The 13879-nt window shown below is 39.4% G+C and overlaps 1 protein-coding gene across 5 annotated transcripts in view; it reads right to left on the reverse strand.

Annotated features, from left to right (window-relative positions):
- The window catches only part of ARMH3 (armadillo like helical domain containing 3), a 171737-nt gene that overhangs the window by 71881 nt on the left and 85977 nt on the right, over nucleotides 1-13879 (reverse strand). For all 5 annotated transcript variants that reach the window (XM_029245134.1, XM_029245135.1, XM_029245131.1 and 2 more), the window contains one exon: nucleotides 5980-6055. In XM_029245134.1, coding sequence (XP_029100967.1) covers nucleotides 5980-6055 — 76 coding nt within the window. The remainder of the gene's footprint in view (nucleotides 1-5979; nucleotides 6056-13879) is intronic.

Consider the following 13879-nt stretch of genomic DNA (forward strand, 5'->3'; position numbering starts at 1 on the left):
TCTGATTAACAGAAGAAAGGTCATTACTGATAAATTCTGACCCCGGGGATAATCTGAGCCTGCCTGCCACTTTAGAGCAGACAACTGGACTAGAAGATTATGTTCGTGTACTCCTTGCTACTCAAGAGCCATCTGCCCAATGCCTCTGCTTCTATCATTAGTCACTTTAGTCCATATTTACTTTTCACTAGACGAAGTTGCATCTTTCAGCTGAAATGCTTGGCATCAAACTGCTCCCCCTCTCAACTCATCAGTATCCATTCTGATAAGAGAGCTGTGACTAAGAGGCAAATTTTGTAGCCCAAACAGGTGCATGGGCAAAGGGATTTGGGGAGATTTTGCCTGGATGAGACTTATTCCCTTCCCAACTCTAACTCTGTGGCCATCAACAGTGGCCTTGATTACTGCCTGAGGGTGTTCCGTACCCCCCGCCCCGTGACAGTCAGAATTCTATACACAGCCCACTCCAAAGGGTGTTATTCTCAATGAACCCCCCGTATCCAGAGGGTGCTGAGAGATTTTCTTGTTCCTGAGAGCCCCCAGCAGAGTGTACATTTAAAGCATTCCTTTTTTTTTTTTTTTTGAGGGAGTATTTTTTAGGATGAAGGAAAATAGCTACATAAGCACATAAGCAGGAGGGAGGAGCACACCTCAGCATCGGAACAAAAAGACCAGTGGAGCAAACAGGGGGACAAGAGGCAATCTCACTGGGGAACAATTAAGAGACTTAAAAAGAAATGCACTAAATTCTCATTCCAAACCCCAGGCTTGTCACTAACCCCAGCAGTATCTAAAAAGTCATTCTCAAAGACAAACTAAACTTTAGCTTAATGCATTCCAAATAAAAGGAAAAATTAATATATTAACTATAGAGTAATATCATAGATCAAACTTTATCCACCTTAAGAAAATTACAGATCAGGAGAAAAACCTATTTGCAGTCATTCAGCCACTATTTCTGTGAGCAACAAGAGAACAGGATTGTGAACCTGGTGCTAATAAAATGCTCATTAAGTGAAAAGCAATAAGATGTTAACGTGAAGAGATTCATTAAGGGCTTCAAATTACTTACCTTGAAAGTTCTTTGGTTAGATGAAGGTCAGATTTTAGTCTAACATTTTTCTTTTTCTCTTTTGACTAATTAAGTTAATAGTCAGCAGACATCTTCCCTAAAGTACAGGACCTCACTGGGGTAGCCTGCTAAGTGGTGACAGGAAATATTTAGCATAGAAGTCTCCAAGCAAAACTTCTAAATGTTTTCCTTCCAGCCCTGCACATAGCCCCTCAGGGTATTTTTCCTTTGGGGATCAGTAGATATGTGAAGGCAGCTGAAGTAACAATTATACCAAGTGGAATTTTAAAGATGGAGCAATACTATTTTATTTTTCTTGTGGCAAAGCAATAGAACAACGCTCTGATAGGGAGGAACAAACATAGGGCCCTGTATGTTAATGACATCAGGTGTTTCAGTAAAAATAGCAGTTTCTCAGCAGCTGCATTTTAAGAATCTCTCTGAAGGATCAAGCAGGAAGAGAGAGACAAATTGTTTAAACACAAATAACTTTGACAGTTAAAGAACTAGCATGACTAAGCCACTAAAGACAAGTAAAAAGCAAACACTGACACTTGAGCAAATTTAGGCCTCCAAGCAAGTAGAAGTACTTTTAGTTTTCACTGTCACAATCTAAACTCCAAAAAAAAGAAAGGTCTGCAGGCTTTCTGCTGCTTTTCACTGTTGGTGAGATACTGTTAGGGTTGCCATTGCATGCACTGCGTTCCAGAAGATCCCAAAGGCATAACTTGTAGCTGTCATCAACTGGCAAACCAGTCTCCGAGGCCCTCCCAGCTGTTAGGTATCTGAAAATTTCACACGCAACCCAATCCCTTGCCGTGATTATCAAAGAACATACATACTACAGGAGAGGTGGCTAAGAGTTTGTTCACTCTGCCTTAGAAATCTTTTCCAGGGGGTTTCCCTGGTGGTCCAGTGGTTAAGATTCTGCACTTCCACTGAAGGGGTTTGATCCCTGGTTGGGGAAGTTCCGCATGCCGTGAAGTGCAGCCAAATTTAAAAGGAAGGAAGGAAGGACGGAAGGGAGGGAGGGAGTTAGGAAGGAAGGGAGAAAGAGAAAGAAGGAAGGAAGGAAGGAAGGGAGGAAGGGAGGGAGGGAGGGAGGAGGGAGGGAGGGAGGGAGGGAGGGAGGGAGGGAGGGAAGGAAGGAAGGAAGGAAAGAAGGAAGGAAGGAAGGAAGGAAGGAAGGAAGGAAGGAAGGAAGGAAGGAAGAAAAGAAAAAAGAAAATCCTTTCCAGGTGTAGGATCAACAAAAGACAGAAAGAAATCCTTTCCAGGTGTGGGATCAATACAACCTTTACAAACAACATAAGTAAATGTTGCATACCATCACAACTTTACTACTGAGCCTTTATACACTCTGTCGTTGATAATCAATTTGGTGGCCAGAAGTTAAATATCCCATAGTATCCCTGGGAGACCCACAGGTCCAATTTTCAGAAGTTAAATATCCCATAGTATCCCTGGGAGACCCACAGGTCCAATTTTCTGACAGTCTCTTGTTTTCTAAACCACCCAAAGTTAACAGTGTCATGGATGTACAACACAAGGCTCTTAAGAAGCAAAGCTAAGGAGCATAAGGCAGCACTCATTACCATTGGCTCAGTGGAATGCTGACTTCTTAGTCATACCACTTATTTGCTCTCAGCTAAGAGAATACTAACTCGGAGAAAAGAATACTCCTTGGAACACCCTTATTCAAAGCAACACAGCCTACCTACAAAGAAAAGCAAAACATCTTTTACGGGTAACATTTTAACATTTAGAGAAGGGATAAATGAAGACATACTTAGGAAACATTCTAAGGAAGGCTCAGAATGCTAAACCAGAAAAATGGTATGGCAATTCCTCAAAATATTAAACATAAGATTACCATACAATCTATCAATTCCACTTCTGCGTATATTCGCAAAAGAAGTGAAAGCAGGAACTGAACAGATATTTGTACACCCATGTACAAATAACCAAAACCACAACAACCAAAAGGTGGAAGCAATCCACTTGGGGTTTCATCAGTGATGAATGGATAAACAAAATGTGGCATATACATAAAATGGAATATTAGGGCTTCCCTGGTGGCGCAGTGGCTAAGAATCCGCCTGCCAATGCAGGAGACACGGGTTCGAGCCCTGGTCCGGGAAGATTCCACATGCCGTGGAGCAACTAAGCCCGTGCACCACAACTACTGAGCCTGTGCTCTAGAACCCACAAGCCACAACTACTGAGCCCGTGTGCCATGACTACTGAAGCCAGCATGCCTAGAGCCCGTGCTCTGCAACAAGAGAAGCCACCACAATGAGAAGCCCACGCGCCGCAACAGAGTAGCCCCCGCTCGCCGCAACTAGAGAAAGCCCATGCGCAGCAACAAAGACCCAATGCAGCCATAAATGAATGAATGAATGAATAAATAAACAGTAGTATTACTCAGCCTAAAAAGGAAGGAAATTCTGACACATGCTACAACAGGGATGGACCGTACAGACATTACGCTAAATGAAATGACCAGTATTTTATAGTTTACTAAATACTTTAATATATGTTACATTATATGTAATTCTCACAACCACTTCCCTGTAAAACAATTGATATCATCATGACCTCCATTTTATAGATGGTGGAAAGAGGTCCAGAGATGCTAAATAACTTGCTCGAGATCACATATTAAGTGGTAGAGATAAAAATTAAAAACCCAGTTTCTCTAACTCAAATTTCCATGCCCATGCCCCCTTCAATACATCATACTGAGTTTTCTGTTTACCTCCATAGTAGCCTTTGATGTAACACTATAGAAGGAGGTGTTACTATATAAAAGAAAGAGCCCTGGACTTGTGAATTAGAAGACCTATGATTAATTCTCAGCTTTGCCACACAACAATTGTGGGATTTCTGCAATTCAAATATCCTTAAGACTCAGTTTCCTCATTGGTAAAAGGTATATTTTTTTAAAGTTTATAATGCATGCTATAGAGTCTGACGACTGAAGAAGACAGCAGTTTAAGAAAGAGCAGCAACAAGTTTAGCACTTATTAAGTGAAAATAAATGTTAAAAAGGAAAAAAGTAAACTTTTGCAGGCTCAGCATCACCAGTATTTCCCCCTGCTCTGGCTTTAGTGTGATAAGTGATATTCTAACACATCTTTCCAGTAACCTCTTGAAAAAACTGACTGGATCTTTGATACTTTTTACATATACTCCAAGTCTAATTCATTAGCAACAGTGAGGATGATATAATTACTCGCTGCAGCAAGTTCATCAAAGAAGTTTGAGGAATGAAAATGGAGGTATAGGTAGGCCTGATAGAGACCTAAAAAGAGAAGGAAGAGGTCATGGTTATCTGCTCAAATCTCAGGCCAGTCGTTTCTGGGCTATTCGGAAAAGGGACAAAAAACAGAAAAAAGAAAAAGGACAGGCCAATAGCTTAAATCAGCTGTTTGATGGCCCTTGGGAAGAATGACAGCAGCCAAGCCAGAAGCCACTGAAAGGAAAAGCAACAAGGTAGGATATAAAGAAAGCATAAAGGATTGTGATCAAGGAAACAGGCCCCAGATGAAAAGGAACTGCCTGGAAAGCCTAAGTAAATACATGAATAAATAAACACAACATAAATTATACCCATATGCACTTCATACTGTAGCCCGGAATCTGGTGTTTCTTTCAAACACTCACATTTGTCATACTGCCCTTGGGTCACAAAGGGATATTTGGGAGAAAGCAGTTTGTAATTCCTGAATCCTACAGAAAATCACATTTATCATAAGGCCTTACTACAGTATCTGGCTTATTTGCTCGATGCAGTTATGTATTTAGTTGTGAGATTTATAAAACCGTGTTTACTAAAAAATGTCTCGCGTCAGGTAAGGCAGATCAACCTTCAATACCTTCAATACAATCTTGTTAGCACATCTCACCCCCATGCTCCTTCATCCCAGCCCTCCCAACACACACAATTCACACTTTTTCTTTTGTTCCCAGATTTGCCAAACACTAGTACATCACTGCAGGGACAGGACATTTTACCTTTAAAAAAAAAAAAAAGGGCAAGAAAAGAAAGATATAGAAATAAACACAATCCCAGCTCTGTCACAAATTAGAATCTATACCAAGTTGTAAATGTGCATTACTATTACTGGAAATGTCTGGCAAGGCTTACATCTGGAGCTAAATCAAGTTTCCCCATCTGTTGGGTTTGCCTCTTCTACTCAATGTTAATTTTTCAATTGTTTGCAAGAGCAATATAATAACTGTTGAGAAAATGAAAAATGATAGGCACAAAGGGAGCAAGGCATGTAAGAAAAGTCAGCCTTAGGTTTCATAATACTGAAGGCACATTCTCTCCATTTACTAACAGCTCACTCCTGTGAGTGTGTGCTACTTCCTCAAAACCCTAAACCAACTCCATGTCTGACTCAATTTTATCCAATACATACAGCACGCTATAATTGCCTTGCTGTTTCATAAGAAACCTGAAATGACTTAGCCCCATGAGCTCCATTTGGCTCTGTTTACCACAAACAGAAATAGCCATGTAAAGCAAAACGTCAAAGTTCCAGATCCCCATGAGTCATTCATTCAACTCTTGGAGAATGACAGAAAAAATTGCCACACAACAGCTTTCAGATGACCTATACACAGAAAACACTTTGGCAACAAAGATGCTGAAACGGGCTTGCAACCATCTCTTGGTAAGAAAATTCAGAGAAGAGCAAACACTGTGAGTTATTTCAATATGACAAAATGAAAGTCACATGCATTCCTGCTTTTCTTGATCAAATATGACAATTTCTTCCACTCCTACAGACATCAGGGCTTAAAATAGTGGTGCTGTTCAACACACTCCACTTAGAAAGGTACAATAAACCTCAGGATGAGCCAAGGAACTCTGAAAGAGATAAATCCTCATTCCTCACCTGATATTAACCAACGCGTGGGTCACCTTGCTAGCTGCTTCTTTCCACTGGCCTGCATTGGTAGAAAGCCTCAGGACTGTAAAAAAGGAAAGAACAAAGATGTGTTAGACCCCTGGTATAAAACACAAATATGAGGAATGAAGACACATCGCAGAATATCACTATTAGAATAACCAAATGGAGCCTGGGCCAATCTTCTATTTAAGACATCTTCATCTAGGGAAAAAAGTAAGGGCTTATTCTCAACTATCTTTACCGCAAACTTTTTCCTCTTTTTTTCACTTTCTATCAAAATATTCTACTTCTCCTCTGCCTTGGGCTCCCCTCTCTCCACTCCCTGCTAGTTTTTGCATTCATTTAAAATCTACACTGGGGTGTGATGGGTCACCTGATTGCCACATTTATCATTTCCCTAATGGCTGGGGCTGATTTAGTGGAACTGGCCAGCTGAGCAAGTGCCCCCTCCTGCTCCACATACAGTATGTCTTTCTCCTGAAGGTCTAAGCTGGGTCAAACAGGACAAATAACCTTGCAAGATAGAAGATGGTCATGTTTCAATCAAGGAGTAACCTGTTTTAGCTCCTCTGACTTAACTGTGTGACCTGCAACATGAATCAACAGGAATATTCTTCCCTTCTCTGACCAAAGTCTCTTTTCCACCCTTACTCACAGGAGAAGGAATGATGGAAATACAAATCATCATATCCTCTATCAGCTATGAGCTTCATGGTCACACATTACAGTACCTACACTATTTTGGAAAAGAGACAAACCAGCACAAGTGCTCCTTGAAAGAGCAAGCATATGGTGGGCACTCCAAGCATATGTTTTTAACGAGTGAATAACTAATATGAGCTAAACATGTAGCGAGTTTACTATGTGCCAGAAATTGGACAAAGGTTATATGCAATACAGCATACATATGAGACTTGGAGGAGACAAATAATTAATTGATCAAGTTCATTCACAGAGTTGTAGGTAATGGAGCTAGAATTTAAACCTAGAGGGAATGGTTCTACAGCCTGCACTTACACAGTGAATGGTTAAGAGTGTGAACTCTGAAGCCAACTGTCGGAGTCCCAGTCTAGCCCCTGCCACTTACTAGAGAATAATACCAATACTTACATGAAAGGATAATCATGAAAATCAAATAAGTTACATATAAAGCCTTAGATCAGTGCATGGCACATAGTAAATGTTATATAAGTATTAGCTATTATGAATTTAGATAGACTTGTCTCCCAAACAAATAAAAGAATGTACCTGAGACTTTCTCAAAGGTTGGAAGTCACAGCCTAAGTAACATTAAGAAATGTGTAATCAATCTGCATAGGAACTTTACACCTGAGTACCATCACTACCTACTCCTGACCAGTATTCCTCTAGCAAGAAGAGTAGTAGCAGCAGCTTTACTAGAGGGAGGGTCTATAACTGTAATAGGGAAAGAAAGTTCATCTGGCTGTTCTGCATCTATTCTAGCAATACTTCATTTTTATAAATTCATGCAATTTTATGAAAGAGAAGATGGAAGCCTTAATAAAACATGATCAGAGAGCTGCTTTTCTAATTTACAAGATTTAGTGAAGGGGAACTTGGTATAGTTTCAAGTTAGAGCTCTACAGTCTGAACTCAGGTTTCACCTAGTGTTTGTGCAAATTTATTCGCGTAATGAACAAAATTGTTTCAAGCAGGTCAGATGTATTTTTTTCAACTCAATTGCAAAAACTGTTTAGATGCATCTGTTTTTCACTAGACCCTCCACTAAATCATAAATTCTCTGATGGTGAGGACCTAACCCTTACGGAATTGAGCTGAATTTTACTCTCCTTACCTCAGAGAGGTATTTAACTCTGTCCATGTATTATTTCTCTGTTAACATCCTGTCACTTCTGTTCTTAGTGAACAAGCACCCAGACCTCATCACTGCATTTCCCTTGGAAATGCCATAGGCTTTTACATTCTTTTCTAAGTTACCAAATTTAAACACAAAATTATCTCAAAATGCCCTAAATGCCTCAAGCTAAGGTTATCATTTATGTAGTAAATTATGGTACACAAAAATAGCATACCATGTGGCCATTAAAGAAAGAGAGTTAAGTAACAGCAAAAACTGGAAACTGTAATTTCCATGAAAAGAAGGAATGGTTAAATAAACTACATCCATACTATGCAAAAAATGAGAGAGAGAGGGAGAGAGAGAAAGAGACCTAAGAAAACTACAAAAAAAAAGGAAAATGTTCTGACGGTTTAAAAAAACACGAAATAGGAAAACATAATTACAACTATGTAAAACTATGCATACAAGTAGACTAATATATAACTATGAAAACAGTGGTCATACTAGAAAGGAGAGATTGTAAAAATGTTTTTTACCTTGCTTTTTCTTTTCTAATTATCTTTTTTTTTTAATGAAAAAAACAGTTCAAAATATGGTATCATTTATGGTTCAGGGCAGCTTGTGTCAAGGTCCTTCCTATTCAGCGGATATCACTGCAATAAATTAATGCCATAGGAATATTAAATGTGTGCCTTTATCAAAAAAGTCTCAGTGAGCCTTCCTCTTCTAGCCATGCTAGAATATCAAGACATAATTAACCTTCCTACCTCAAACAATAGAAAACTGAACAAAATATATGAAACAAGAGTTTTCAGACACTGGACAACAAGTATATAGAACTGTGATCCCTGAAGAAGGAAAACAAACAAGGTGAACCCTACGATTACCCCAGCTTACTATGTGAAAAAGTTTCTAGCCTACAGGGCAGGGAGGAGGAACTTAAACAGAATCCAGAAGTCGTGCCAAGCCAAAGACATAGAGATAAGCAACTGGGCAGGCCAAGGCACCTAGAATTTGTGGGGTAGAGTACTGTAGAGGAGGGAGTTTGACAGGGAACTATGGAAGTTTGTAGAGGGGTCCTCTTCCATCTTTTGCTGAGCACCGATCTTCACACAGGGAAGAGGAAACTACCCAAAGCTGGCGGTGAAGAACCACTGGAAAAGAGAAGAAATTGTGGCGCTCATAGAAGGCTCCACAAATAAAATAATTTGCATTTCTACCAGCAAGAGTGGAAAAACCTACTAATACATGGGTTATCAGGTAGAGTCTGCAGATGGGTACTGCATTAGTAATGGGGCCAAATTAGTCCATAATAAAAGTTGCTCTCAACCTGCCCTAACAACCCTTAAAAGCAAACCCTAAAAGGATGAAACTGATTCCACACAACACAACTGCATTCCAGAACAAAGTCCAACATTATATAAAAAAACGTAAGAAAATCAAGCACTTACAACATTAACATTACAATGTTATAAATCCAATTTAAAAATTACCAGCATTCAAAGAAGCAGAAAAAAATATGACCCATAAGCAGGAGAAAAATCAGTCAATAGAAACAGATCTAGACATGAAGAGAGATGATGGAATTAGCAGAAAAGGACATTAGAACAGCTATTGTAAATATGCTCCATATGCTCAGGAAGATTGAGGAAAATATAAACATGATGAGGAAAGAAATGAACATATTAAAGAAAGAAGTCTAAATAGAACTTCTAGGGAAGAAAATGCTTTATGAAACAAAAAAATACACTAGGATGAAATGAATTGAGATTAATGAGATTAACAGCACATTAGAAAAAACACAGAAGAAAAGATCAGTGAATTTGAAGACTGAGGAATAGAAACTATCTAAAACGAAAGACAGGGACTTCCCTGGTGGCACAGTGGTTAAGAATACACCTGCCGGGCTTCCCTGGTGGCGCAGTGCTTGAGAGTCCGCCTGCCGATGCAGGGGACATGGGCTCGTGCCCCGGTCCGGGAAGATCCCACAAGCCGCGGAGCAGCTAGGCCCGTGAGCCATGGCCACTGGGCCTGCACGTCCGGAGCCTGTGCTCCGCAACGGGAGAGGCCACAACAGTGAGAGGACACAGATTCAACCCCTGGTCCAGGAAGATCCCACATGCTGCAGAGCAACTAAGCCCAGGAGCCACAACTACTGAGCCCGTGCACCACAACTACTGAAGCCCATGTGCCTAGAGCCAGTGTTCTGCAACAAGAAAAGCCACCACAATGAGAAGCCCGCGTACCGCGACAAAGAGTAGCCCCCACTCACTGCAACTAGAGAAAGCCCGTGCGAAGACCCAATGAAGACCCAGTGCAGCCAAAAATAAATAGTATAAATACATAAAATAAAATGAAAGAGAGAGAAAAGACCAAAAAAAAATGGAAAGAAAGGAAAAAATACCCACAGAGCTTTAGTGACCTATGGGACACTGTCAAGAGGTCTAACATATATATAATTGAAGTTCCAAAACAAGAAAAGAGGAGAGAGGACAGAAAAATATCTGAAGAAATTAACAGCCAAAACTTTTCCACATTTGATGAAAACCAGAAATCCACAGATCCAAGAAGCTCAAGAGACTCCAGGAAAAATAAAGAAAACCATGTTAAGGCACATGATAAACTACTGAAAATCAGCAATAAAGAGAAAATGTTAAAAGCATGCAGAGAAAAAAGATATATACAGAGAAATGAAGCTAAGAATGACAGTAGACTTCTCATCAGGAATTATGCAAGCCAGAAAACAACAAAATGACATTTTTTTAAGTATTGAAAGAAAAATTCTATATTCAGCAAAAATGTCTCTAAAAACTGAAGATGAGACTCCACTTCCCGTGTGGCAGAGTAAGCCTACTTCAGCCTCTCTCTCCTGCTGATTACAGTTTAAAATCCTGTATAAAATATAAAAAGTATTACCTGAGGGCTCTGAAAATTAAACAAAAGCAGACAGATTATAGAGGGGAGTCAAAACTTGGAGAAACACCCACAAAAGTGGGTTTCCAGGGTTTCTTTTTTCTTATTTTTCTTTTGCAGGTTTGCCTCAAGATCCAGACAGTCACAGAGATGCATGATAGAGGAGTTGGGTGGATGGCTAAAACTTCAATAGAAACCTCATCTTTCTGTAGACAGAAACCAGGAAAAGGGGCTTCTGCTACGCAGAGAACATAGAGGGAATCCTGGACAGACCAGGAGAAAGTGTTCCTCTAATTCCGCACATGAAAGTTAGGCTCATGGGAGCTGACCAAGCATGGAACAAATACAAAGTAGCAAAGCAAACCCTTTAAAAACTAAACTGCTATTTGAACTACAGTCCAGTCTCCTGAGTGGTGAGTATGTGGACCAGATCCAAAGTAGCACAGAAAGGGCTTTGAAAACTGAACTGATATTGGAACCACTACCTACAGAAAGTGAGAAAGAACCTGTGGTCTAACTGGATTGATTGCCTACTAATACCAAAAAAAAAAAACCAACCCTCCAGATTATAAATGAACACTGAGTCTACACAACATAAGAAAAATGTCCAGGATGTAATCCAAAATTACTCAACTTATAAGGAACCAGGACATACAAAGAACCAGGATATACAATAAAACAAGAAAATGTAACAAAGTCTCAAAAGAAAAGACAAACAGATGCCTGATGTGACACAGATGTTAAAATTATCAAAGAGTTTTAGAGCAACTATTACAAACATGCTCCATTAGAAAAAGGCAAACATTCCTGAATGAATGAATGGTAAAGTAGAACTTCTCAGGAGAGAAACTGAAACTATAAAAAGGAACCAATTAAAACATTTAGAAGTAAAACATATATTATGTAAAATAAATTCTCTAGATGGACTTAATAGCAGAATGGATTGACACAGAAATCAGTAAACCTAAAGACAGAACAGTAGAAATTATTAAACATGAAGAACAGGAAAAAATGGGGGGGAAAAAAAGGGCCTCAGAGACCTGTGTAACAGTATCAGAAAGTCTAACATTTGTGTTATTGTAGTCCAAGAAGAAAGGGAGAGAGAAATTAAGGGCAGAAAACAATTTGCAAAAGAGAATGGCTGGGGCTTCCCTGGTGGCACAGTGGTTAAGAATCCGCCTGCCAATGCAGGGGACACGGGTTCAAGCCCTGGCCCAGGAAGATCCCACATGACGCAGAGCAACTAAACCCATGCGCCGCAACTACTGAACCTGCGCTCTAGAGCCCGTGAGCCATAACTACTGAACCCGCGTGCCACAACCACTGAAGCCTGCGCGCCTAGAGCCCATGCTCCGCAACAAGAGAAGCCACCACAGTGAGAAGCCCGCGTACTGCAACGAAGAGCAGCCCCCACTTGCCGCAACTAGAGAAAGCCTGCACACAGCAACAAAGACCCAATGCAGCCAAAAATAAATAAATAAATAAATAAATAATTTTTTAAAAGAATGGCTGAAAACTCCCAAATTTGGTGAGATTCAAGATCCTCAGGAAACCCCAAACAGGATAAACACAAAGAAAAACCAGGCCAAAACATATAATCAAACTTCTGAAAGCCAAAGATAAGGAAAAGTAATTTAAAAGAAGCGGTAGAAAAACAACATATTACAAATAAGGGAACATGATTCAAATGAACACAGATTTATTATCAGAAACCATACAGGCCAAAAAAAGGGGAATAACATCTTCAAAGTACTTAAAGGTAAGAACTATAACTCAATATCCTATATCCAGCAAAAATACCCTTCAGGAATGAAAGAAAACAAACAACAAAAAAAATCTTGTCACCAGAAGCCCAAAAAAATGCTACAGAAAATTCTTAAAGACTGTGAGAAATGATATCAGAAAGGAATTTGGATCTTCAGGAATAAAAAGAGCAACAGAAATGGAAAACATATAGGCAAATATAAAAAATATATTTTTCCCTCTGAAGTTCTTTAGAATTTGGATGATTGTCACAAGTGAAAGTTATAGCATTGTCTGGTGGAGTTTTCAATGTAGATGTAATACATATGACAACTATAATATCAAAGTAAGTGTGGGGGGCTGGTGATTAGAGAACCCTATATAGTAGCAAAGCTTGTATATTTTACTGAAGTGGTACAACACTAACTCTAAAGTTGGCTGCATTTAGTGACTTTCTTCCAAAGAACAGAGCACGGAACAGGAGGAAAAAAGCAATCCTGCAGAGGAGAAACTTTGCAAACACTTCCTTAACCAAGTGATCAAGATTAACATCACCAGTGATTAAGTCATCTTAATAACATATACCCTTGATGTGACGAAAAGGCCACTCTGACACTGTGGCATTCTTTCCCCAAACGCATAACCCTAGTCCAACCATGAGTAAGTCATCAGACAAACCCAAACTGAAGAAGGTTCTCCTCAAAACTGTCAAGGCCATGAAAAATGAGCAAACACTAAGAAACTGTCACATAAAAAGAAACTAAGGAGACATCATGAGTAAATGTAGCAATGGATGAGATCCTGGAATACAAAAGGAACATTAGAGGAATTAGCAGAATCCAAATAAAGTCTAGAGTTTAGTATATTTCTTTTTATTGTGGTAAAAAATACCAATCATAAAATTTACCACCTTAACCTATTTCTAAATGTACAGTTCAATGATGTAAAGTATATGTACACTGTTGTGAAACAGATCTCCAGAACCTTTTTGTCTTGCAGAACTGAAGCTCTGTACCTATTAAACAACTCCCTTTGCACCCTCTCCACCACCCCCGGTAACCACCATTCTGTATCCATGAATTTGACTACTTTAGATACTTCATATAGGTGGAAACCATTTGTGACTGGCTTATTTCACTTAGCATAGTATACTCAACATTCATCCACATTGTAGCATGTAACAGGATTTCTTTCTTTTTAAAGGCTGCATAGCAACCCATTATATGTATATATCACATTTTATTTATCCATTCATCTGCTGATGGACATTTCGGTTGCTCCCATCTTTTGACAATTGTGAATAGTGCTGCTATAAACACGGGTATGCAAATTTTTTTTTTAATGGGCAAAAAATCTAACAAATCCTTCACCAAAGATATATGGATGGCAAATAAGAATAGGAAAAGA

Source organism: Monodon monoceros, unplaced genomic scaffold (assembly GCF_005190385.1).
Source record: "Monodon monoceros isolate NGI ecotype Baffin Bay Population unplaced genomic scaffold, NGI_Narwhal_1 Super_Scaffold_4, whole genome shotgun sequence".
Classification (NCBI taxonomy): Eukaryota; Metazoa; Chordata; class Mammalia; order Artiodactyla; family Monodontidae; genus Monodon; species Monodon monoceros.